Source organism: Carcharhinus amblyrhynchos, chromosome 26 (assembly GCF_965287045.1).
Source record: "Carcharhinus amblyrhynchos chromosome 26, sCarAmb.v2.hapA, whole genome shotgun sequence".
Classification (NCBI taxonomy): domain Eukaryota; kingdom Metazoa; phylum Chordata; class Chondrichthyes; order Carcharhiniformes; family Carcharhinidae; genus Carcharhinus; species Carcharhinus amblyrhynchos.
Window position 1 is genome coordinate 24,731,813 of NC_137349.1, and position 27,841 is coordinate 24,759,653.

At 42.4% G+C, this 27,841-nt stretch overlaps 1 protein-coding gene across 1 annotated transcript in view; it reads left to right on the plus strand.

Annotated features, from left to right (window-relative positions):
- The first annotated feature begins 2,185 nt into the window (after window positions 1-2,185).
- The window catches only part of LOC145358553 (A disintegrin and metalloproteinase with thrombospondin motifs 6-like), a 146,502-nt gene continuing 120,846 nt past the window's right edge, over window positions 2,186-27,841 (plus strand). Inside the window, exons 1-3 of the mRNA XM_080212703.1 lie at window positions 2,186-2,282; window positions 21,757-22,121; window positions 26,795-26,957. Coding sequence (XP_080068829.1) covers window positions 2,186-2,282; window positions 21,757-22,121; window positions 26,795-26,957 — 625 coding nt within the window. The remainder of the gene's footprint in view (window positions 2,283-21,756; window positions 22,122-26,794; window positions 26,958-27,841) is intronic.

Genomic DNA, 27,841 nt, shown 5'->3' on the forward strand with positions numbered 1-27,841 from the left:
TATATTACTGGAACCCGGGGTGCGATCTAACCAACCGTTCACCCCACACTCCCGCTGCAGAGTGGGTGGAGAATTTGGCAGCCTAATCTCTCTTCACTGCAGCAGGAGAGGAAAAATCCCGATAGCGTGAATGATTGATTGGAAAATTCCACCCTGATTCTTTTTTACTTCTAATGGTCCTATTGGAAGTTAGGCTAGGCTAGCTATTATTGTCCATCCCTTGTTGCCCTTCAGAGGTGGTGCTGAGCTGCAGTTCCTGGGGTGTAAGCATATCGCGGAGCTGTTAGAAAGGGAATTCCAGGAATTTGAGTCAACTACAGTGAAGGAACACAACATATTTCAAAGTCAGAATGGTGAGTGATTTGGAGGGGAAGCTCCAAAGGTGTTCACAGACTGCTCTTGTCCTTCGAGATGGTCGTGGGTTTTGATGCTGCCTAAGAAACCTTGGTGAATTTCTGCGGTGCATCTTGTAGATGATACACACAACTATGTTGTGTGGTGGAGGGACTGAATGTTATGGAAGGGGTCGCAATCAAGCAGACTGGTTTGTCCTGGGTGGTATTGAGCTTCCTGTATTGTTGGAGCTTCATGCATCCAGGCAAGCGGAGAATATTCCATCTTTCTGCAGGATTCCTAGTCTTTGAACCGCTTTGATAGCCGCACTATTTATTTGACTTGGCCAATTCAGTTTCTGGTCAATGGCGACCCAATAATATAGAAATACAGTGAATCCATCAAACCAAGGGAACTTGATAAGTAGTCACAAAGATAATGAAAGACCGCAACCCAATGCATGCTTAAGATTTGGCAAAGTGGTGCCCTGTAGAGTTAAGTGCATAAATATGCAAGAGTGGAGGCAAGTATTCAAATTTTTCACTAAGTTTAAAGCAAAATATAATTGATGTTGGAAATCTGAAATGAAAACAAAGTGCTGGAAGAAGTCATTGTGATATATGTATGTTGAGGATTTGGGATGCATAATGTCCCTTTAAGAATGTGAGTCATATGACCCCTGAGGGGGGTTAGCTCCTCCCAGTGTGGAACCTGGTGAAGTAGTTTAGGATTTGACTGTGGGACAATACACACCTGGAATGAAGAGTTTCTCTGTTTAAATTTATGGGGCCTACTTTGCGGTTCTTTGTACACAATACTTCGCTAAATACAAATGTAACAGTTATATTTACCTCAAAACATTGATTTTATTTCTCTCTCCACAGATGCTGCCAGACCTGCTGAGTATTTCCATCACTTTCAATTTTTACCCCAACTTTTCAAAGTTTTTAATGCCAGATGTGGTTAAGTCTGAGCAACTTATATATTGCTTTTTTTTATATGTAGAAAAAACAATATTTCACTTGGTTTTGATTAGATTAAATAAAAACTTAGTTTTCTGGATCTGAAATTAACTGTCTGGTTTATGAAGACTCCAGTTGAGCATACTAATCGCCTTACATGCACTGCAAGCGTAATCAGTGTAATATTGGGTAGCTAGGAGGGGGAAAAAAATAGAAAAATAATGGAAACAAATTGCTGTGACTTCAAAAAGAAATTGAAAGTACACCAGTGCCTGAGTCTCGCTAACAAAACAGGAAAAGCTAGAAATACTCAGAGGGTCAGGCAGCATTTGTGGAGAAAATAAACAAGAGTTAACATTTCAAGTTGATAATCTTAATTAATAATAATGCACTTGACCTGCTGAGTATATATTTCCAGCATTCTCTGTTTTTACTGGAGATTTCCATGGCAGTATTTTGCTTTTGATTAAGTCTAGTTGTATCTGATGTGACTTGAAGTGCTTCCAAGCAGACTGTTTGCAAAGTAAACACTTGTAATCTGTGCATACAATTGTAAACAGCATGACTAGTCCATTAAAAACTTCTTACCAAGCCTTTTTCGAGGCCTGCAATATTATTTGATTTTCATATATTTTCTCTCTTGCAGAGGTGGCGTCACTCTGAAGATCTTTTTGATGTTGCAAATTGTATGGAAAAGTTTTCACCTCACCAGTTTACTAAGTGAATTAAGCCAACTGCTTTTCAGCAAACTTAAATCGTGTTCAGAGATGGCCACTGGGAAAATAGAGAATAGCATCCAAACATAAATAGAGTTTGGAGAGAAGACATGTTGGCACGGTGTGATTTAGCTTGGCACAACACTTGCTGCTCTGATTCTAGTCTACTTAATTATGGAAGTTGTTTGGAGGACTGTAACATGGATTTTATGCCTCACGATGGCTCCCTCAGCGTTCCACAGTCTCTCAATTCACTCAATGAATTCACAAGGTAATATTTTTAATGTTGGTTTGATTTAAGAGGCAAAACTGAAAAGTGACTTAAAAAGTTGTATATCATGGTTGATAAACAAGCCTGGATGAATTGAAGTTTAATGAACTAAGGCGTGAATCATTTTATCATTAACGCGCTCTTCTTCAACTTGTCGTAAATGTCAGTGTTTTGCCAATAATGAGGCAGTTGCTGTTAGTTGTTAAGTTACATGAATAAATCTGGAATTAGAAGTGCTATTTATGGGTGGCATGGTGGCACAATGGTTAGCATTGCTGCCTCACAACGCCGTGAACCCTGGTTCGATTCCAGACTTGGTCGACTGTCTATGCGGAGTTTGCATATTCTCCCTGTCTGCGTAGGTTTTCACCAGGTGCTCTCGTTTCCCCCCGAACTCCAAAGATGTGTGGGTCAGGTTGATTGGCCACGCTAAATTGACTTTTGGGGTGGGATTTTACGGCCTCGCTCGTCCCGAAACTGTAAAATCCCTCCCGAGGTCAATGGACCTCGCCATGGTCTGTTCCTCGGCCGCTCCAATTCCCATGGCGGTCAGGCTGGTAAAATTTCAACCTTAGTGTCAAGGAGATTGTCAGGGAAAATATGTGAAGTTACAGAGATAGGATCTGGGTAGGATTGTTGTCAGTGCAGACTAAGTGGGCCAAATAGCCTCCTGTAGAAATTCTATGACCCATCAAAAACCATTCCATCCATTCCCCATTAATGATTATTTTATCAAGCACTTCACTTCTGCATCACCTGTAGGTCTTTGTAGAAAACTAAATCATCACCTGGAAATAAAATCAAGTAGTGCTGTTAAATGTTAATGAGAGCCTTCAATCCTGCTTCTGTATTGATACCACAAAGCACCTTTTTAAAACAGAGCCATTGATCCAATTCAACTTCCAAGTCGGACAGTTCATTTCACAAAAAGTCCTTGGAGAGACTTTTCTTCTCATCTCTAACCTTGCTCGAGATTTGAGCTCTGTAGATGTTTTCTCTAAGTTGGAAGAACGCTTTTATTCCAAGATATAATTGCAAATAATTTAGCGAAGTGGGTTATTGCAAAATTGCATATTGCTTCACATCCCAAAACTATTCATATAATTATGAAGCAATGTGCCATTCAATTTTGATTGCGTTAAACAATGATCAACTTTTATAATTATATGCAGTATTAGAGTTTTCAATGTACCCAGCTGTGTACCTTTTCTGAGAACCTTTCCTAAGCAGTCTGATGCAATCTGTTGCAGTTTGCTAAGGACAGAGGGTAAACCTCTATTCATATTGTGAAAATATATTGTCTACATCAGAATATATATGCATTGTCAACTTATAGGTTATAAACTAAGGTGTACAACTGACAATCATATAATCTCTCAAACTAATAGTTATTTATATTTTATCTTGCCATTTTCTCAAAGAATACATATAAATCAACTCAAAATAGCAGATCCAGACTTGGCTGTTTGCATAGTTGGGAAGAGAGCTAAGTAGTAGACCAGATGTTCCGTTCTAGCTTTTTTTTTTCATCCCACACGTTTACAGAATTGACCTCAAGGACTTGGTAGATTTTGTGGCCCCATTAGAATCCTTACAGTACATAAAGAGGACATTCGGCCCATTGAGTCTGTACCGACCACAATCCCACCTAGCCCTATTTCCGTAACCCCAAACATTTACTCTGCTAATCCCCCTGACACTAGGGTTAATTTAGCACAGCCAATCAACCTAACCCACACATCTTTGAACTGCGGTAGGAAACCAGAGCACTCGGAAGAAACCCACGCTGACACAGGGAGAAAATGCAAACTCCACACAGATCAAACTCATTGAACATCCACACATGTACATATAATTTATTTATATTTTGCCTACAAAGCAAAGCAATGTCCCAGCTGGTATACTATAACCTTTCTTAAACATTAGGTTAGCGTTTACTTCAAACCTGTATGGCCTTTATCTTTACTCTTTCTGTAATTAAGCTAAATTACCTTTGCCAATCTCATGCTGTCAATAATTTTACTGCTATGTTTTAAGCCAGTAATATTTTGCAATTCATTTCAGTGTGGTATTTAATTTTTGGCCACTGTGGAATGATTGGGGCCCATTCAAATTGTTAGGTTTCAAATACATCAACTGTGTCTAGAAATGAGTGCCTGTTTCTCCAACAATTGCCTAAGGACAGCAAACTAAGCTGCAACTTCCGTCAAGCGGCAGTTGGTCAGATGGGATGGAAAATTTGGCAGACGAGCTGTAGGTCAGTTGACTTCGGGCTAAAATGTTTGGTTTTGTGGCGTTGGGATTGTAAAATCCCATTCCCATAATTATAAAGCATCTAACCTGCTTTCAGCCCACTTTGACATATATTTGCATAGTTAAATGTATAAGAGAGTCATAGACATACAGCACGGAAACAGGCCCTTTGGCCCAACTCATCCATGCCGAACAGGTTTCCTAAACTGAATCAATCCCATTTGCCTGCGTTTGGCTCATATCCCTCTAAACCTTTCCCGCCGTGCCACCTTGCACAGCGGTTAGCACTGCTGCCTCACAGCGCCAGAGTCCTGGGTTCGATTCCCGGCTTGGGAAAATGTCTGTGAGGACTTTGCACATTCTCCCCATGTCTGTGTGGGTTTCCTCCGGGCGCTCCGGTTTCCTCCCCCAGTTCAAAAGACGTGCGGGTTAGGTGCATTGACCTGAACAGGCGCCGGACTGTGGCGACTAGGGGAATTTCATGGTAACTTCATTGCAGTATTAATGTAAGCCTTATTTGTGACACTAGTAAAAATAAAAAACATCCATGTACTTGTCCAAATGCCTTTTAAGTGTTGTATTTGTACCTGCCTCTACCATCTCCTCTGACAGTTCATTTCAAAAGCTTGGACGTTCTGCATTGTCTACTTAAGTCCCACCGTGATACCAGTAACTACAACCTCAATTCCCCATTTGTTAACAATCCCACTCTTCCCTCTAATATTGGCCAACACAGTGTTGACTTAGCCACAATGCAAAAATAGAAAGCAACACAAATAAACATCCCAAAGCTAACAGATAAATAAAATCCTCACACATGTAAAAGCCAATTCATCACCTTGTGTGCATTCTTTTCGTACTTGTCACCCTTGTACCTTTGCGTGTTCTCATGCTCCTACCCCTGTACTAGACGTTCATTGAAAGGGGCTGCAATTGACTGTGGGGGATGATCTAAAACAACTCTGAGCTTGGACTGCACTATTTTGCCACATACGACAGACGTTTGAGTTGGTTGGCTGACAGGCAGCATCCAAGGGCATAGGCAGTGGTAAGAGGATAAATGCAGTCTTTTTGAGAGAGGACATCAAGGTCAAGCTCCGCCACTGCCATCCCCCTGAAGCTGTACCTCAGCAACATTAGTAGTCTGTCAGATTGCTGGACTGCGCTCACACACTGCAAGCTCCCCTGTTGCACACTGCTACCCACAGCCACAATGGCAGCAGTCTGAGCTTGTACCAGACCAAGTTGACCTTGCATGATAGCAGTCTAAGCTTCCAACATAGCATTGTGTTGCACTGGAAGCTGTAACATCAGCTATCAGACGCTGCATTATGATTGAGTCCACAAGTATATGAGTGGACTTGGCTATCACTCGCATGCTGGAACAGTTTGGCTCCAAGCTTTGTGCGAAGCCCTGTGCCAAGCTCTTTGATATTTACTGCAGGCTTTCTGGCAGGCTTCCTAATACACCAAACATTGTGTTGTGTAACCCCATTAGCTTTCTTCTATGCACTACCCCACCGAAGTCCTCTACTGAGTCCTTTGCAGCGAAACACATTTTGACCTCACCCTCTGGCGAAGTGGCACCTGCACTTTGTGCCTTGCCTTGGCTACGGGCCATTTATTCCCTATTGTCTCTTCATGTGCAGCTCCTGCATTGACGCCATCCTCTGGATCTATGTGCGCTGTCACTATCACAGCTGGTGGTTATGAGCGTGGAATCAAGTGACCATTCTTCTTTAAGGCCACTGTATACTTGCTCCATTGTTTGACCAGGTTGCATGTCTTGCGGGTATCTGAATGGAGAAAGGCACAAGAGTAAATTTGGTGGGGGATAACGCAGGGGGGAGAAAGCATGAAGGGAAACCTGGTCAGCATGTGCGAGTTGGGCTGAAGGGCTTGTTTCTGTGCTGTACATCTGTATGATTCCATTATACATTTCACTTTACAAACAGAAATGCACATATGTGATATGTAAAAGCAGGAAAGATACTTTATAATTGTGGAAACATTAGGGACGGGATTTTGCAGTCCCGTCTGCCACAGGACCAAACATTCCAGCCCAAAGTCAACCGACCCACAGCTCATCTGCCAAATTTTCCCTCCCGCCCGACCGATTGTCACTTGACGGAAGCTGCAGCTTAGTTTGCTGTCCTTAGGCAATTGTTGGAGAAAGAGGCACTCGCTTCTAGACACAGTCGATGTACTCGAAACCTAACAATTTGAATGGGCCCCAATCATTCCACAGTGGCCAAAAATTAAATACCACACTGAAATGAATTGTAAAATACTAGATGCACACTTAGGCAGACAGCTTGTAGCTGCAAAGAAAGTGTGGGATGAAGGGAGCTGGGTTGGGAACAGGATGATTAAGTATGAAGTTACAGTCATCTTTGACAGCTTTGGTCTTAACCTTAGCCATTGCCCAAAGGTGAGTACCACATATTTTCTGTGGGACAAAGGGCAGCATCAGTGCCAGCCCCTGCTGGCTGCTAATGTGTCCAGCAAGAAGGAGGGAAGTGTTTCACTGAGTGTGGTGCAATGTGGTGGGGAGTGAAGTGGCCTCATGGTTGAATAGTTGGCCGTGTGTGCAAGCTGCAGGGATTAGTTAGGAGGCCTGCAATGTTACGAAGTGGGTGAGGGGGAAGTGAAGCTATGAATGTTCGGTATGTGATGGAGATTGCCGATCGGTGAGTGATGTGGAGGTGGTGGATTGAGCAACGTGGGAAATGATATTTGAAGCTGTGCAGATTCACTGACCTTAATCACTTTCTTGCGAGGTTGCTGAACCTTTTACAGACCTGCACCCAGGTCCTTGGGGATAGACTCCTGGCACTGACTGTCACAGCTACCAGCTCCTGCTGTCTTTGTAAAGTTTGTCCTGAGCCCCTGTATAATGGATAGCATCTTTCCTCCTTTTCTCCCCCTTTACCAAGGCCTCCAGCATAGTGTCATAAAACCTTGGCATGCACTCTCTGCCATGGTATTAATTGAATGTTCCACACTTCAAAATCACTAAATACTTGCATACTCAGCAGATTTGGCTGCATCTGTGGAGAGAGAAGCAGGGTTAATATTTCAGGACTGCGTGAGATCTTTCATTTAGAAGTAGACGAGCTTTAAGTGGTAGAAGCTTAGAAAATAGGAAGAGGAATAAGCCATTTGGCCCATCATACCCACGCCACCAGTGTGATCATGGTTAATCCTCCTTCTCGGAGCCACGCTCCCTCTCTCTCCCCACATCCCTTGATACTTTTAGTATCTAGAAATCTATCAGTTTCTTTCCTTAATACATTCAGTGACTTGACCTCCACAGATTTATGTGTTAGAAAATTACACAGGTTCACCGCCCTCTGAGCAAAGACATTTCTCCTCATCTCAGTCCTAAACGGCCAACCCCTGACAGCATGACTCCTTGTTTTAGACAGCACCCGCGGCCCCCCACTCCTGCCAGTCAGGGGAAACATCATCCCTGCATCCAGTCTTTACAGCCCTGTTAGAATTTCATGCGTTTCAAAGGGATTCCCTCTCATTCTTCTAAACTCCAGTGAATACATGCCCAGTTGACCCAAGCTCTTCTGCTGATGGCCTCACTCTATTTTGTGCCCCCTGCTTGTCTGTGCAACCACCCAACAGCATGCTTGGGGCTGGTTACACAATAAAACTATCACACAAACTTTGTGAACCGCCTGTACTGGAACTAACTGGCGCATGGTGACACCCCCATCATGATATCTGTGTCCTATTTCTGACCCAGTTCTATTTCGCAACCATGGCGTCTGCAGCCCATTGGTAAAAGACGCCTGGTGGATTGATCTGGGTGACATGGATTTGTGGATAAACAGAAACTGTACAATGCAATGGGCAGGATTTTTTCTTTGGCTCTTCCCACCAGTTTCACCAAAGGCGACCTCCACAGTGGGCTCCCCTAGTGGCAGGACAGGGAAACCATGCAAAATGCCATAGACATTGGTGGAACTGGAAAACATGCCATGGGAGGAGGGGGAGCTGGAAAATCCCACCAAATGTTATTTTACAGTATCTTATGCCTATCTGTCTCAATTCAACCTAAATGGAAAGGAGAAAATCACTTCGAAAATAGAGAGTTTAGGTTGTATTGCTCAGTTTATATATCCACTGTACAAAAACAAATTAGGCCAGAATCTTCCAGCGTTCATTCCAATGGGATCTTCCAGTCCCACTGATGGTATACCCCCACCACAAGTTTCCCAATGGCGTTCAACAGGAACGTTAACAACAGCCAGACCAGTTGATCCTGCAGCGCAGTAGCACAGTGGTTAGTACTGCTGCCTCACAGCGCTAGGGACCCGGGTTCAATTCCAGCCTTGGGCGACTGTTTGTGTGGAGTTGGCACGTTCTCCCTATGTCTGTGGGTTTCCTCCGGGTGCTCCGGTTTCCTCCCACTGTCCAAAGATGTGCGGGTTAGGTTCATTGAATATGCTAAATTGTCCCTTTAGTGTGGGGGATTAGCAAGATGAATATGTGGGGTTATGGGGTTTGGGATTGTTGGGAGTGCAGGCTCGATGGGCCGAATGGCCTCCTTGTTCACTTAGGGATTCTATGATCCTGCCACAGGCCAATGGTGGGTTGCCCCCATCATGGCGAGTTGCATGGAAAATCCCATCCAGAAGGTGGTTGACAAATGATTTATTTTTCAAAATGAATCGAAGTATTGGCTTGAGCACACTTATTCTATTCTAAAAATTCTCCGTAGAGTTAACTGGGCAAGAAGCTTCAAACTAGCCTCGGGGCTATGAGATAGCAAGGAATACTTGACTGCTACACATTGAATTCCCAACTTGGTGTTTCCTGAGATTGGCTCCAGCTGGGGTCTCAAAACCACATTAAAGTCACTGACCCTGCTATTTCCCACTGAGCTGTTCCAGGGTACTCTCCATCAGTGACGTACAAGTGTAGACTAACAAGGTTGATGGAGTAGTAAAACAAACATCTTTTCAAGTGAACAAGAGCGTTCACTGAACTGAGTTGAGGAGGAACTTCTTCACCCAAAGGGTTGTGAATTTGCGGAATTCCCTGCCCAGTGAAGCAGTTGAGGCTACCTTGTTGAATGTTTTTAAGGCAAAGGTAGATAAATTTTTGAACAGTAAAGGAATTATGGTGAGCGGGCGGGTAGGTGCAGCTGAGTCCTCGAAAAGATCGGTCCTGATCTTATTGCATGGTAGAGCAGCTCGAGGGGCCAAATGGCCTACTCCTGCTCCCAGTTCTCAGGTTCTTAATTACTTTCCCTCAGGAAATTGCTGATATAATCTGCCTGGAAATCTAACAATATGGGAGTATGGCAGTTTCCTTTTTAAAATAATGACCCAATAATGATATTACATTAAGAGCATAAAGTTTTTAAACGTTCGGTTTAAGGATTATTCACAGCAGTGCTTCTGATAGATCTTCCTTTTCCCTCAGCAAGGATTCCAGCCATTGCCACCATGGTTGACAAGGCCCTAACCATACAACAAAGAAAAATACAAGACAGGAACAGGCCCTTCAGCCCTCCAAGCCTGTGCCAACCATGATTCCCCAACTAACTAAAAACAAACCTTCTGCCCTTACTCAATCTGTATCCCTCTATTCCTTCCCTATTCATGTACCCATCCAGATGCCTCTTAAATGTTGCTAATATGTCTGCTTCCACCACGTCCTCTGATAGCACGTTCCAGGCACCCACTATATGTGCGTGAAAAACGTCCTGTGCAAATCCCCCTTAAACTTTCCCCCTCTCACCCTGAACCTGTGCCCCCTTGTAATTGACACTTCCATCCTGGGAAAAAGCCTCTAACTATCTACTCTCTCTATGCTTCTTACTATTTTGTAGACCTCAGTCAGGTTTCCTCTCAGCGTCTATCTTTCCAGTGAAAACAATCCTAGTTTATTCAACGTCTCCTCATAGTCAACACCTCGAGACCAGGCAACATCCTGGTGAATCTTCTTTGCACTCTCTCCAAAGCTTCCACGTCCTTCTGGTAATGTGGAGACCAGAACTGCGCACAATATTCCAAATGCAGCCGAACCAAAGTTTTATATAGTTGCAACATGATTTCCCAATGTTCTCCGTGTCCCAGCCGATGAAGGCAAGCATGCCATATGCCATCTTAATCACCATGGCCACCTGTGGAACCATGTTTCGGGAACTGTGGACCTGCAGGTCCTTGATTAATAAAGAGATCAGGGGTAAAGGGGATGAGAAAAATATCAGTCATGATTCGGCCGAGTAGCCCAATTCTGTTCCTATGTCTTATGGTCTTGTGAATGCCCAGATCCCTCTGAATGTTAATGTTGCTAAGGGTCTGCCATTTACAGTATAATTCACACCTAAATTTGATCCTCCAAATGCATCACCTTGCATTTGTCCAGGTTAAACTCCATCTGCCATTTTTGTGCCTATGTCTCCAAACTATCTATATTCTGTTGTTTCCTCTGACAATCCTTGGCACTTCCAGCAACTCCACCAATCTTTGTGTCATCCGCAAAGTTATTAATCAGACCATCCACATTTTCCTCCAGATCATTTACATGTATTACAAACAACAGAGGTCCCAGCACTGAACCCTGTGGAACACCATTAACTACAGATCTCCATTCTGAAAAACACTCTTCCACGCTATTCTCTGTTTTCTATGACCAAGCCAGTTCTGTATCCATCTAGCCAGCCCACCCCGAATCTCATGCAATTTTAGTTTTGTACCAGTCTGCCATGTGGGTCCTTGCGAACCACTGTGTCACTTGGCCTCATTTTCTACCCCACCAGCTGCCATATTCATAGGGTCATCCGTTCTGACAACCTCCAGCATGATACTACCATCGGATCACTCCCTCCCTTCCTCTGTCAGCATTCCGAAGGGACCTTAAGCTCTGCAAAATCCTGGCTACTCCTCAATCACCCCAACATGGATTGGCCGTGCTAAATTGTCCCTGAGTGTCAGGGAGACCAGCCAGGGTAAATGCGATGGAGTTATGGTGATGGGGCTGGGTGGGATTGTGGTCGATTCAGACTCGATGGGCCGAATGGCCTCCTTCTGCTCTGTAGGATTCTATGATAAATTCTCCCTCAGTGTACTTGACTAGGTGCCAGAGTGTGGTGACTAGGGGGGTTTTCACAGTTACTTCATTGCAGTGTTAATGTAAGCCTACTTGTGACACTAATAAATAAAGCTAATCTTGCAATTAGGCATTTCAGTCTCCTGAACCATTGGGTTCAACAATTTCAGATTATAAATTTTCCCATTTTGATTCTGTTCTTTTGTCATGCATCAACCTGAATCTGTTTTTAGACAGAGCTTTTCATTATTCTGCCATTCACACGCACTCTGGAAAAATGCTTTGTTTCTCCATTACTGCCCTATTTGTGTTTGTCTATGAGTTACGGGGAGATGATAGCACAGTGATATGTCACTGGACTAATAATCCAGAGGCCCAGCCTAACGCTCTGGGGACACAGATTCAAATCCTATCATGGCAGCTGGGGGAATTTAAATTCAATGAATAAATCTGTATTTGAAAACTGTTCTCAGTAATGATGACCATTATCCAGCTGCTTTACTCAACACTTTAGGGAAGGAAATCTGCCATCTTTACCTGGCCTGGTCTCCATGCGACTCCAGATCCACAGCAATGTGGTTGACTTTTAACTGCCCTCTGAAATGCCCTAGCAATCCACTCAGTTCAAGGGCAATTAGGGATGGGGAATAAATGGCAGTGACACCTACGTACCAGGAAGAAATAAAAAGCATCTTTATTACTTAATCTTTGGCCATTTTTTTCCTTCCTCCCCTTTCAACAGCATAAAATATGATGAGGGGTCACATTCAACTCGAAATCTTTGCTGCCATTCGTGCCAGCGGGGTCTTACAGTTCCACTGATGGCACACTCCTGCCTTGTGTTCCCCAGTGGTGAGGAGTGCATTCAATGAGAAACCCTGTTGACAATGGCGGGATCATGACCTCCTGCCACCAGCTAGCGGCGTGCGCTGCCTTCCTCTGCCATGCAACATGCTGCAGAGAAGGAGAAAAATCCTGACCCATTGAATCCGCTTCTCCCTCCATAGATACTGCCAGACATGCTGAGTATTTCCAGCACTCTCTGCCTTTAATATCGCTCTGTAGAGAGTGTTGCACTGTTCACGTCTGGCTCTGAACTCAGCAATTCTCAGAGAGAAATAGTCAGTATTAAACAGGAGAGGACAAGTTTGACTAACAATGGTCACCATTCACTGGCCTGCCACTTGCAGACCCGAAGAGAAGTCTTTCCTTATTGTTAACTAATTTAGAACAAGGAGGACTATAACTAAAACTTCTTGAGTGTACCTATTTACAAATGCTCTTAAATAGTTCATATCTGTTTGTTTAATGATGTACACACAGCCTGTTGAATTTACTGCAGCCCGTTCTCTGATATTGCTTCGAAAGAATGACCCAGGGGCATTTCTAGCTCTTGAAAGCAGCATGTAATTAGCCGCTTTTCAAATTGCGGATATACACCAAATGCTTTGCATACCTAAATTCTACACTGTCTCCTGTGAACTGCTATTTTAGCTTCCTCTAACAATGTGATTCCGTATGTGTTGCAAATGAAACAAACTATTAAGGGAGACTGAACGTTTAGACAGACCAAAAACATGCTGTTTAATTAACTGTCATGTAGTTTTAAAAGGAGCGAATTCCTGAAATCTGACAGTTTTCAGTGTGGCACAGTAAAGAAAAGCAAGTTCCCACTTACACTGTTAGTCTGGAGCCCCAGCCTAACCCGACTCCATTGAGAAGCCTTGGAAAAAAGATCCTTTCACGCTGCTATGGTTTGACATCACATATGGTGTCTGTCAGTTGAGGCATCAAGCTACATGTGAAAAGTGCTCAGGATGTCTTGGATCTCCTAGACAGTTGAACTGGAGGTACAGGCAGTTCAACAGAGTCCTATTCAGCTAAAACCGACACTGCATCATTGTATTTACTGAGCTCAGCTCCAAACATAAATGTACGGACGTAATTGGTCGCAGATTTACCAGCAAGGATCCCCTCCACCTTGCATAACACGCCACCAGGGTCACTGCGCAGAGTTTTTCCATGAAAGAGATGCACAAGGCCAGGTGGATGCTGAAGCAGACATTTGGCACTTCTACATTCTGGTTACTGACCCTCATCGGGGACTAAATATAAGCTCTCCAACTGCAACAGGAGGTAGTAGTTCACGTCTTTGACTTGGGAGCACAATTATGATGTTTGGCTTCACATTGGCTTGTTTGGATTGCAGCTGTTTCAGTATTTCATGACTCAGTTATGCTTAATTCATTAGGGATCTCCCTTGGTGTTCCATTAATTATTTGGAAATTGTGCATTAGAACTCCAGTTACCACTTTAATCAGGTTCTTAAGAAGTTAATAAATGAACAATGTCAATTGTATATCTTGGGTGGAAATGCGCATTAATTTTTGCTTGCAAAAGTTGGGAATTGCATAGAGTCGGAGATACAGCACAGGAGGAGGCCATTCAGCCCATTGTGTCTCCACTAGCCCCCTAATGTTTTGTGCAGACCTGCAGATCTTTCCTTCCCAAATCTTAGCACTGCTGCCTCACAGCGCTAGGGACCGAGATTCGATACCCAACTCGGGTCGTTGTCTGTGGAGTTTTCACCTTCTCCCTGTGACCGCGTGGGTTTCCTCTGAGTGCTCCAGTCTCCTACCACAATCTGCAAGACATGCTGGCACGGTTCATTGACATACTAAATTCACCCTCAGTGTGAACAGGTGCCGGAGTGCGGCAGCTCAGGGATTTTCACAGTAACTTCATTGCAGTGTTAATGTAAGCCTACTTGAGACACTAATAAATAAACTAAACTAAAAATAATTCCCTTGAATCAATCCTATCCCCAAAGCATCTCTGGCAATGCATTCCAGATCCTAACTATCGCCATGTTAAAAAAGAAAGTATTTCCTCAGATCGCCAATGTTCCTTTTGTCTATTACTTTAACTCCATGCCCCCGGTTCACAGTCCTTCCGAGAATCATAGAATCCCTACAGTACAGAACAAGGCCATTCAGCCCATCTGGCCTGCACTGACAGCAATCCACCCTCATCCTATCTCTGTAATTCCACGTATTTTGCCTGCAATTTAGCATGGCCAATCCACCTAACCAGCACATCTTTAGACTGTGGGAGGAAACCGGAGCACCCAGAGTAAACCCATGCAGACACGGGGAGAAAGTACAAATTCCACACAGATAGTCACCCGAGGCTGGAATCGAACCTGGGACCCTGCCACGGTGAGGCAGCAGTAGGAACAATTTCTCCCTTTCTCCAGACTTCCCATGATTTTCAGTACTCCATCAACTCTCCTCTTAACCTTCTCCAATCATTCTACATATTTAAAGTTCTGCAACTATTACCTGAATCTTTTCTGCACTCTAATGCCTTTATATCCTTCTGAAAATCTGATGCCCAGATCTGGAGACAAAACCCCAATTGAGGCAAAACAAGTGTTTTATACAGGGTTTGACATAACTTCCTTACTTTGGTACTCTGTGCCACTATTGATAAAGCCCAGGATACCTTGTGCTTTATTAAGCATTCTCTCAACCTGGATATACACCCAGGTCTCTCTACACCTGTGCCCCTTTAGAAATGTACCTTATATTTTACGTTGTCTCAGTGGATTTTCTACCAAAATGAAACACTGCAGACTTCCCTGTGTTCAATATCGTTCACCAGTTGTTCACCCATTCCACCAACCTGCCTTTTTGATGTTCTACACTGTCCTTCTCATGGTACACAATACTTCCAAGTTTTATATCATGTCAAATTGTGCCCTGTACCAAGATCTAAATCATCAGGAGGAGCAGGCATCCAAACCCAATCCTTGCGGAATTCCACTCCATTATAATCCTCCGTCCAGTCCAGACAAGAACAATTGTCCATCACTAATTTTTGTATCTATGCTTCAACTGTCCCTTTTATTCCTTGATCTCTAACATTTTTTAAAAGCCTGTTATGCAGCACCTTATCAAATGCCTTCTGGTGAAACAGCTGTATTTGGCTTACCTTCTCACTATTTGTTTGCAAGACTTAGCTGGATTTTTTTTTAACAAGGTACTTGATCTCTTTATTTTGAGGCCAAAAATATTCAATACATTTTCTCTGCCGCTAGACCATTCATAAGTCACTGGTTTACTTTATTCTAGTACAATCAAATAAACAGCGCATTCTCCCTGTGGTTGCGTGGGTTTCCTCCGGGCGCTCCGGTTTCCTCCCACACCCCAAAGGTGTGCTCTTAGGCTGATTGGTGTACCAAATTGACACTATTCTCCCCTGAATCTGGCTACATTAGGGGTTCCACTCACATACACACAGGGCGGGGTAGGTGTGGGATGATGCGGCGGTGCGGGCTCGTTGGGCCGAAGGGCCTGTTTCCCGTGCTGGGATGTTCTTTGTTCTTTGTTCTTTATGTCAGCACCTGTGCAGGGGCTAAATTGAACATAATCTTGTCTTTTTTAACTCCAGTGCCACTTCAGGAAAATACAATGGATAAGGTGCGTAAGAAAGATGAGAGAAAAAGAGGTCTGAAGGAGGAAGAATGAAAATTATTGAGATTGCCATATAGACAGGAGATTTGAGTTAAATTGATAAGGTATCCAAATAAGATTTGATGCAAATATTGCTAAAAGGAGAATCATAGAATCCCTACAGTGTAGAAGTAGGCAATTCAGCCCATGGAATCTGCACTGACAACAATCCCACCCAGGCCCTAAACTGTCACCTCACATATTTACCCTGCTAATTTCTCTAGCGTACGCATCCCAGGCCATTAAGGGGCAATTTAACATGGCCGCTCAACCTAACCGCACATCTTTGGACTGTAGGAAGAAAACTGGAGCACCCAGAGGAAACCCACGCAGACACAAGGACAATGTGCAAACTCCACACAAACAGTACCGAAGCCGGGAATCGAACTTGGGTCACTGGAGCTGTGAGGCAGCAGCGCTGACCACTGTGCCGCCATGACGCCCAACTGATATTAGTATGGAATTCGAATTTGGTTAGGACTGGACTGGGAACTGAGCATTCAGAAAATATTCAGCAAGAATTTAGTGATACAAAGGGTGGCACGGTGGTTAGCACTGCTGCCTCACCCAGGGACCCAAGTTTGATTCCTAGCTTGAGTCACTGTCTGTGCGGAGTCTGCACATTCTCCCTATGTCTGTGTGGGTTTTCTCCAGGTGCTCCAGTTTCCATCCACAGTCCAAAGATGTACTGGTTAGGTGGATTGGCCATAGTAAATTGCCCCTTGGTGTCAGGGAGGACTACCTCGGGTAAGTGCATGGGGATATGGGGATAGAGTCTGGGTGGGATTGTGGTTGGCGCAGATGGGCTGAATGGCCTCCTTCTGCACTGTAGGGATTATATAATTCAGAGAGTCTATTAATTATTAATCAAAGGTTCCATCATAGCATGAGAATATATCCAAAGATGTGTAGGTTAGGTGGGTTGGCCATGCTAAATTGCCCTTTAGTGTTCCAAGATGTCTAGGTTTGCGAGCTTAGCAAGATAAGTGCATGAGATAATAGAGATAGGGCAGTGAGTGAGCCTGAATAAGATGCTCTGTCAGAGAATCAGTGCAGACTTGATGGGCCGAATGGCCTTTTTCTGTACTGTACTGTAGGGAATCTTTGATTCTTTGTGAATAATGTTAGAAGGGCACGCAAAAAATTAAAACGTTTTAGAGTTAAGTACTAAGGAAGGAACTTCGACTCTCAATAGCAAGGGTATTATAGACTGAACATAGTAAAGAATAAAAGCTAAGAAAACAATAAAGGAATAAAATTGGCATAATAGCTAATTGTAATTATTCAAAAGTGGATCATCATATTCCTGGTGGTGAAGAAGCTTCTGAAATGTGTCCTCAAAACTGCTTTCTCTATCAGCAAGTATGTCCTTAACTAACAAGGATCTAGTTTATCTCCGAGCTCATAGACATCACGAGCAGTGTTGATTGTTACGAATGTGTAGGTTATCAGGAAACACAACGATCTGAAAGTTCTGACAAACTCCACCAACGTGAAATATGAACCCTGTTCCTCGCTCCACAGATGCTGCCAGACCTGCTCAGTGCTTTTTCAGCATTTTTATTTCCGATTTCCAGCATTTTGCTAAGTTGATATAGCTCTGTGCTTGGCACAGTGGAGTTATTTGGAAGTCTGGAAGGCTTCAAGTTGCTTGACTCCAGTTCTGAGACCCGGGACTTAATCAAGCTTTGCTTTTATGACAAGGACAGAAGTGTAGAAGATTTAAATTGTGTCTTCAGCGTTGAAGAACACATTAAGACTTGTCACTGGCTGATTAATTCTGTCTGACTAGAGCCAAGGATCATGGACACGTCGGCAACAGATAACATAATTGAGAAGCCCATGATTATCGTGGAGCACAAACCAAGGCCACTCAAAAGGACGCCTCAGCTTATTTTTGATTAATTTGTTAACCAGTCTGTGTTCGTTGAAAGTTTAAGACATAAGGGAGAAACTTAATTCAAATATAAATGTCTTGTGTGCTTTGTTAAAGTATATTTTTGGTTGCCAGCCTTTTATGAATCTAACAGCTAGTTACATAAATTCACAGTGCCCTAGTTAATTTATTTGAAAGTATTTTCCAGCCTGACTTTTCACTGCAGCAAGTCGGGCAGCTCTCTGCAGAGAAAGAAACCAGAGCTAACTTTTCAGGTCGGTGATCTTCTGTTAGGATCTCTAATGAATGATCATCAACTTGAAGCATGAATTGTATCGTTCTCCCCTCAGATACTTGCTGATGTGCAGAATATTTCCAGCATTAGTTCATTATTTCAGATTTCCAGCAGTGTTCTGCTCTGGATTGCGGCTTTAGCTATCACCTGTTCTATCACTTTCTTCCCTGCTTAAGACCAGATGAGGCAACCCATTTACATAAGGACACGAAGAAGGATGAGTTGGAGTAGGCCAGTTGATCCTGTAAGCCTGCTACGCCAGTCAATCTGAACATGGTTGATGTTCTACCTCAGTTAGGCCCTGCCACAGTATCCTCAAATCCCTCGGTATCCGAAAGTTTCTCTATTTCTATCTCAATGAGCATAGAATCATAGAGATTTACAGCATAGAATCGGGCAAACTTGTCCATGCTGCCCTTTGTTTTTAAACCCCTAAGCTAGTCCCAATTGCACACTTTTGGCCCATGCACTAACTCATTTGAGTGCAGAAATGTTCCCTTGTCTCAATCCCAAATGGCCAAACCCCTATTCTGAGACTGAGACCCCAGATTCCAGACACTCCAGTCAGGGAATCTATATGCAGCAGATGATGCCTTGGATTAGTTTTGTAAGAAGAAAACCTATTTTACGTTGACAAGGCCTTCATTCACATGGCTAGTAACTCCTGAATAGGGGAAACGGATTGATACAATGGGGTCGGGTTACTGTCTCCTCCCACACTGTATTTGGAGACTGGAACCCTTTGCTCACTGCAGAGTTCTTTGCCACCAGAGTCATGTAACCACGAGTGGCTTTAAAATGCTCTAAACTTGTGTCACCATTCTTCGGGCAAAAATACAGTTACCCATCTTGAAATGCTTCATTTTTTTTATATTCATTCTATGGGTTGTGGGTGTCGCTGGCTGGACCCAGCTTTTATTTCCCATCCCTAACTGTCCTCCATTTCCGATGGTATTGAAAGTCAATCACATTGCTGTGGGCCTGGAATCACATGCAGGCCAGGCCAGGTAATGACAGCAGATTTCCTTCTCTAAAGCATATTAGTGAACCGGACGTGTTTTTACGACAATCAAAAATGGTCATCAGTAGACTTATAATTCCAGATTTTTACTGAATTCAGATTTCTTCATCTGCCGCGGTGGGATTCTAACCCGAGTCACTGGATTCTAGTCTAGGGACAATACCACAACGTCACCGCTTCATTTGAATGAATAGCTTTAAAATCGTGGACAGAGAGGTTGCCGAATCCTGGCAAAACCTCTTCTTCAGGCCCTCTCTGTGAAGGAGTCCCAGGAAAATGTTTGCCATATTTTTGAACCTTTTGAATAAAATAGGCATTTGATAATTTGCAAAATAAAGGTCCACTAGGTGTTTTTGATGACATACAGCATGGATTGTATGGTGTCATGTTCTTTGTTACAATGGAAACTCCGATATCTTAAGAAAAGCCATTGGCATTCCACTGATCCTAAAATATTGTTTCGAATCGATAAATTCCCTCTGGAAATTTGTTCATTTTTATTACTGAGAATACCTTTGACAGAGTTAAATGTCATGTTAATATCTTCAGTTGCACATTTTTGAATTAAAAGTTTATTTATTAATTAGTCACAAGTAGGCTTGCATTCACACTGTGATCCCCTAGTCACCACACTCTGGTGCCTGTTCGGGTACACTGAGGGAGAATTTAGCATGGCCAATGCACCTAACCAGCAATCTTTCGGACTGTGGGAGGAAACCAGAGCACCCAGAGAAAACATACGCAGACACAGGGAGTTCGTGCAGACTCCGCACAGAAAGTGACCCAAGCCAGGAATGGAACCCAGGTCCCTGGCGCTAACCACTCTGCTACCACGCTGCAATGTGTTACAGTCTGTTTCAATTGTTCAAGTAACAAGATCCTTTTGTAAAGTGGAGTCTCTTATTAAAACATATCACATCACTTGTCCTTTCCTCAAAAGAAGGTTTCACGAATAAATTTCTGAAAAATGCTGTTCCAATTTGGGGCATTTCTTTCTTTCAACTTTCATTTATAAAGAATGCCAGTTGATACTCCTTAAATCGTGGTCGTCATGGAAATGCGATCACCCATTGTATCCTTATAATGATGGAAATAAACCTGTATATCCAGCTTTTGTTAAACTGAAGAGCTGGAGCTGGGGTCATCATGATTTATTTTTTGAACATTAGCCTGGTATGTCAACTGTCATGTAAGTGAATTTCTCGAAACAATGTCAGTTCAAAACTGTAGGTGAATTCTCACATGACCTTTTTGAACAGTAAAAGAATCCAGGGTTATGGTGAGTGGGCAGGTAAGTGGAGCTGAGTCCTCAAAGATCAGCCATGATCTTATTGAAGGGCGAACAGGCTTGAGGAGCCAGCTGGCCGACTCCTGCTTCTAGAGCTTATGTTCTCATGATATCCTGATCTGAACAAATACATCTGAATTTTGGCAAATTGAAATTCGTATTTTTTTGACAGACCTTTTTTTCCCCACTTCTGCTCATGCTGACATTCTCTGGCAGTGATTGGGAAAAATTATACCTTATTTGGTTAAGAATCTAACCATGATGATCTATCAGTGCATAATCTTTGGCGTAACTCATTTGGTAGCAAACTGACCTACCATTGTAGATGCCACAGCACTGACTGAAGATCAAGGCCAGAATTCTTCAAACTCACCCATGGCTGGGATTTTCCGATCCCACTGCAGTGAATGGAGAATTTGGCAAAGTGCCAAATTCTCCATTCTCACTGGCAACTGTAGTGGGGGTTGCGAGACCGGAGAATTCCAGTCCAAGATTTTCTTCTCTTTTTTAGCGAGTACATTTTGGTGATTTTTAAGACGGGGCTCCTTAATGAAAAGGCTCTCCGTGGAGAAAGTTATCATTAATGGGACACATTTAGGCCTACAAAAGCTTACTCTCTGCCAATCAATCATGAAGTCACACTGAAGAGGCTTCAACATGGTCCAAATGACCAAGCTGTTACAGTTTGATGAGTATTGTAGAAGGATAAAAGTATATAATTTGGCAGGATTTTTAAAAGAAAAGAAATTACATTTTTCTCGTTAGTGGTGGCACAATGGTCAGTACTACTGCCTCACAGCGCCAGGGACTTGGGTTCAATTCCGGCCTTGGGTCATTACCTGTGTGGAGTTTGCACACTCTCTCTGTGTCTGCGTGGGTTTCTTTCAGTTTCTTCCCACAGTCCAAAGACGCGGGTCAGGTGGATTGGCCAAACTAAATTGCCCCTTAGTGTCCAAAGAAGCAGAGGTTAAGGGAAATAATGGGGGCTACAGGGATAGTAATATGAGCTAATGCAGACTCGATGGGCCAGATGGCCTGTCTCCGCATTGTAGGAATTCTGTGTCTATGTCTAAAAGATGTCTGTTCTGAAGGGATAGATCTAAGTGGCAACATCTGTAACTGAATAACAAAAAAAACTTTTTTTTTAACGCAGAAGAATTCCTGTCAACTCTTGAACACTATGAAATAGCAATTCCAGTCCGAGTTGACCACAATGGAGACTTCCTAAGCTATAATGTAAAAAGTAGCCATGAACTGCGATCAAAGAGAAGCTTACCTGCGTTTCAACATGAGCCAGTTGAGCAGCAAGTTTATTACAAAGTATCTTCACATGGATTGCACTTCCTTTTAAACTTGACTTTACACATTAATCTGGTATCAGATTATTTTACTGTAGAATATTGGAAAAGAGATGGCTTGGAATGGAGGCACGATTATATGGATGAATGTCATTATTTGGGACATTTAAGTGATCTCCAGGGAGTCACAAAAGTTGCTTTAAGTAACTGTAATGGATTGGTAAGTTATTGATTTCTCTGTTAATGACCCAGTCATGCATTTTTTTTTTCACGAGCATAAACTGAGTGCATTAGTTAACAAATGCAGTTTAACTTCAGGAGAAATAAACCCGTGTTTTCTAGCCTACCTCAATTAGTTATCGTGCAGCCATAGAACATCACAGCGCAGTAAAGGCCCTTCCGCCCTCAATGTTGCGCCGACCTGTGAAACCCAATCTAAAGTCCATCTAATCTACACTATTCCAATTTCATCCGTATGTATATTCAATGACCATTTAATTACCCTTAGTGTTAGTGAATCCACCACTGTTGCAGTCAGGGCATTCCACGCCCTTACTACTCTCTGAGTAAATATTAAGTGAATACTTTGGCCAAAACAAAGGTGGAAGACAGTTTTCATTTCCAAATTGTTAATCAAGAGAGCAAACCTCAGGCCACAATTCTAATAATGTGACCACGATTAAGCAAAGGGTCCTTGTCCTCATTGTCACAAAAGCGAATCCACCCTAGTTTTCGCCAATTGTTTCAAAATCGGGTGCAGCTTATAAAAGAACCCTCCTTCCTGTATACTAGCACTGTATGTGATGTTATTTCATGTTACAGCGGTTTAAGTGTGTACCCTGCCCCTTTAAATAACGTTTTGCAGACTCAACTAGGCAAGACTGGCTTCAGAAGTTTAGCTCCAACAATTGCTACACTGGTTTCGAGGTTCGCGCTTCAGCAGAAGCAGCATCTGTTACAACGATGGTGGTTTCCTCAACAGCTGTTAACTTTTGTCTCTCTCTCTTGAGACTATGCAGAAGTGGTCCAAAATCTATTTTGTCCTCCTTTTAACCCATTAGGCAGTAACCAGTAAGGGCACTAACCTTTAAATAGGTTTGACATTTCGCTTGAAAAGAAAAAGGAATGTCTGTTGACAACATTAGGTATTTGTGCATCATTACTCAAACAGTCTTGCTGAACTTTATCTTCTGTATTTACTATTTTGTGTCAAATGAAATGTAGTTTATTTCCCCCTTGAACCTATTTATGTTTTCTAAAGCTAATTAGTAATAATCATCACACAAGCAGACAATATAGGAACATCTCAGCAGGTTTGACAGCATCTGTGGAAAGAGAATAGAGGCAATATTTCAAGTCTGGTGACGAAGGGTCATTTAGAATTGAAATGAAACGGCTCTATTCTCTCCCCACAGATGCTGTCAGACCTACTGAGATTTTCCAGTGTTTTCTGGTTTTTGTTTCAGATTCCAGCATCTGCTGTATTTTATCTTAGTACTAATAATCATCCTTGTTAGTTTAATCCATAGGTCTTAGCATTCATTGGATAAAAAGGTCCAACTGATTTCTCTTACTGCTAACTTCCTGAACGTTTAACTTGTGCTATGAGATATATGGTTGGTGTGTGCATGTATAGTTTATTTTATTTATTAGTGTTACAAGTAGACCTACATTAACACTGCAGTGAAGTTACTGTGAAAATTCCCTAGCCTCCACACTCCAGCATCTGTTCGGGTACACTGAGGGAGAACTTAGTATGGCCAATGCACCTAACCAGTACATCTTTCGGACTGCAGAAGGAAACTGGAGCACCCAGAGGAAACCCACACCAACATGGGGAGAATGTGCAAACTCCATACAGATAGTGCCCAAGTTGGGAATAGAACCTGGGTCCTTGGCACTATGCCACCATGCCGCCCATTTATAGAGGTGAAACATGGATTTCCCTGGTTATTTAAAAATATCATCATCCTATCCTTACAACATGATAACGTGATCTCTTGTGACAAATTATTCATGCTATTCCTTTCTTTTAATTTTAAGTAAGATTCTAAGAAAATTCAGGCCTCCACTTTTTTTTGTTTCGAATGAATCTAATAGTTAAAGTCCTTCAACCAAAGTGCTTCATTTTACCTGACACCACATATTTGTTAGTCAGCAGTCATGCAAAGGAAGCTCAGGAGAAATAGAATAGCATTCTTTCACTGATAGAATGGGAAGTGGGGACGTGTTAAAGTCACTACTACAAATGTTGAAGCAAGAAAGTTAAGCAAAACCTTGCAGGGGGTCCCAGCATCAATTCCTCAAATATCATCTGTTGCACTTTATTGGTCAACTCAGAACTGCTGGATGTTACCTTTAGGTTAGTAAACACCAAGCTGGAACATTCAGTTCAGCTAGATTTTCCATCTACTCATTGTGCTGCTGCTGTAGACAGGAGCAGGAGAAACTAACAGTGTGAGATTTTAGCCATGGAGATGTTATCCTCAGTATTGCATCATTTTAAAGATGGTGTGCAGGTTAAGTATTCTGTTTGAGAAATAACCAATAATATCAGACAGGGAAATAATGGTACTCACTGCTGATCTTAAAGATTCCCTGACAATGTGAATCTCATGCCAAATGAGGACAATCTCCAGGCACCCAGCAAAAGAGATGTCATCAAGAAGAGTAAAGACTAATCCCATTGAAGAATTCTCAAACAGCAGATCAGAAAGTAAAATGCACATTCGAAGTTGAAATCTCAAAACTTCAAAATTAAATCCATTAAAGTAATGGAATTTTTATCATAATGTAGACATCTGACATTACAAAGATATAAAATTAGCTTTTCAAGGGCAGAGAGGTTAAGCAGCATTATGACTTAATATGCCATTAACAGCCTGGTTACATGTAATTAACAAGAGTTTTATAGCCACTCCTAGAGCATAAAAGGGGAGTCATAGAATTCCTACACTGTAGAAGGAGGCCATTCGGCCCATCAAGTCTGCATCGACCCTTCAACAGAGAATCTTGCCCTGGTCCAATTTCCCGTAACCCCACATATTTATTCTGCTAATCCTCCTGATCTGGGACATTTTACCATGGCCAATCCATCTAACCTGCACATCTTTTTTCCATTCCATTCAGTCATTTCCAAATATTGCAGTCTGCAAGGGCTTCAACAAGACACTATGTGGAGGAGAAGGATATCAGTGATAGATACATCTGGATTTGTAGGCTTAACCATGCAAATGTGTTGTGTTGTCAGTTTTACACTTGTAATGACAGCGATTGCTGACAGTTTCATCAACATTATAAGAGCAAAACTTAAGCCAATATTGTACAGTCACTTAACAAAATGATGACAATTTGAAAACACAGATTTATGTATATTTAAATGGTCCATATTTTATTTAAATATATCTTGCAGACAACAAACCTGGGCCAAAAATGTGTCAAATACCATTAAGCATGTCTTCAAGCTCAGTTACCACAATTCCAATCTGTACCTTCTATCTAAAGAGCCCTTTATCTGTAATGTAAATTATGTTCTGTAGCCCTTGATTGCTGAGTTATAATTTGCTTTTGAGGAGTCGCATTTATTATGATAATGACAGAATAGCGCCAATTAAAAAGTATCCTGGACATGTAATTTAGAATAGATACCAATCTGCAGAAACAAGACTGAACTTGGTTCTGTTCCAGATTGTAGTAAGTGCTGATTGAATACAGATATCAGAGCTGCATTGATTTTTATACATAATGTAAGCGGCAAAAATAGCAATAAGATGAGTTATTTTTCACATTGGGAGTGGCACAGTGATTAGCACTGCTGTTTCACAGCACCAGAGACCTGGATTTCTACACAGAGTGCGCACGTCACCCCTCTTTCCCCCCACCACCCCACCACCACCACCATGTCTGCATGGATATGCACCAGTTGCTCCGGTTTACTCCCACAGTCCAAAAGACTTGCTGGTTAGGGTGCATTGACCATGCTAGATTCTCCCTCAGTGTACCTGAACAGGCACCGGAGTGTGGCGACTCTGGGGATTTTCACAATAACTTCATTATAGTGTTAATGTAAGCCTACTTGTGACACTATTAAATAAACTCTAAACCTCTCTCCCCTGATCTTCCATTCAATAATCCTCCGACCAAAGCAAACAATGAAATGAGAACTGTCTACTTTTTGTTTGTTTGGATACCCATATTATGAAATGGTTTTAAATTACCTGGTTGTGCTACTGTCTCTGCTTATTAAATCATTTAGCGAGTTGATAACTTGGTTGTTTTCCTATCTACAGAAATGTACACTTCTCCATAACTACTGCAGGAGAAAAATAGATATTTCCTGGCCAGTCAATGGGAGGGGTGGGAAGATCCAATATGGCACACCTTTGCAACAAACACATTTTTAAGACAGTTTAAACAATCATCTTTACTGTGTATCCTATTGCTGCTTCTATTTTGGTAACCCTGAAATTGGTTCAGTGTTTTACAAGTGGATTCTTGATAACTGTGCATCTTTTAACATGTTGAAGCCATTCTGTTTTCTCGCAACTTGTGTTTACAAGTAATGTCTGCGCTGGACTGAATACTAACAGGGTCGATTGATCTTATAAATTGCTTTGCGTTAAGTGTACGTTGCAGGTTCATGTGTGTTGGAACTCGGAACAATACTTAAGAGGGATTTGTTTTTCAAAATCTAGCCACTCTGTCTCATCGCTCAGTTCTCATCTCCACAATTTCACTAATGTTTTCCTGTCTGGTTTTGAGTGCTGGGACGGAATGAAACATTGATTGATGTTAGATCACAATCATTCGAGTCAGCTCAGGCATAATGCAATGCTTTTGTTTGCTTCTGTGTTTGTTAGAATGAGTATCTGTTTGTAATGGTTTTACTTCCAGCATGGTGTCATAGCTGAGGATGAAGAAGAATACTTCATAGAGCCCCTCACCACCGTTAAAATGGCTGAATTCAATTACAGTGAAGGAAGCCCCCATGTAGTTTATAAGCGATCTTCTCTTCCAAACCAACATCGGCACCTTGATGCAACATGTGGAGTTTCAGGTAATGCGGCTGCAACAGATGTGGAGCTGTAATTGCAATGATTCTGGGTCTAGGCCAGTGAGCCTGACATCAGCGGTGGGGGAAGCTTTTAGAGAAGGTGGTGAGGGACAGGATGTATGCACATTTGGAAGAAAGTGGACTAGTTAGTGACTGCCAGCATGGTTTTGTACAAGGAAGGTCATATCTCACCAACTTGATTGAGTTTTTTGAAAAGGTGACAAAGATAATTGAGGGAAGGGCTGTGGATGTAGTTTATATGGGCATTAGTAAGGCATTTGACAAGGATCCATATGGCAGACTGGTACAAAAACTAACATCACGTGGGATTTGGGGTGAGTGGGTTAGATGGATACGGAACTGGCTTGGTTATAGAAGTCAGAGAGTAGAGGTGGAAGGGTGCTTTTCAGATGGAGATCTGTAGCTAGTGGTTCCACAGACATCAGTACTGGGACTTCTGTTGATTGTAGTATGTATAAGTGATATGGAGAAAAATGTGAAGGATCTGATTAGTAAGTTTGCAGATGAAACAAAGTTTGGTGAAGCTGCTGAGAGTGCTGGGGATTGTCAGAGGATACAACAGGATATTGATAGATTGGAGATTTGGGCACAGAAATGGCAGATGGAGTTTAATTCGGACAAATGCGAGGTGATGCATTTTGGAGGATCAAATATAGATATGAATTATACTGTAAATGGCAGAACCCTTATGAGCATTAACATACAGAGGGATCTGGGCGTGCAAGAAAACAGTTCCCAAAAAGTGGCAACACAGGTGGCCAAGGTCATTAAGAAGGCATATGACATGCTTGCCTTCATCAACTAGGGCATTGAGTACAAGAGTTGGGAAATCATGTTGCAGCTAATAAAACATTGGTTAGGCCATA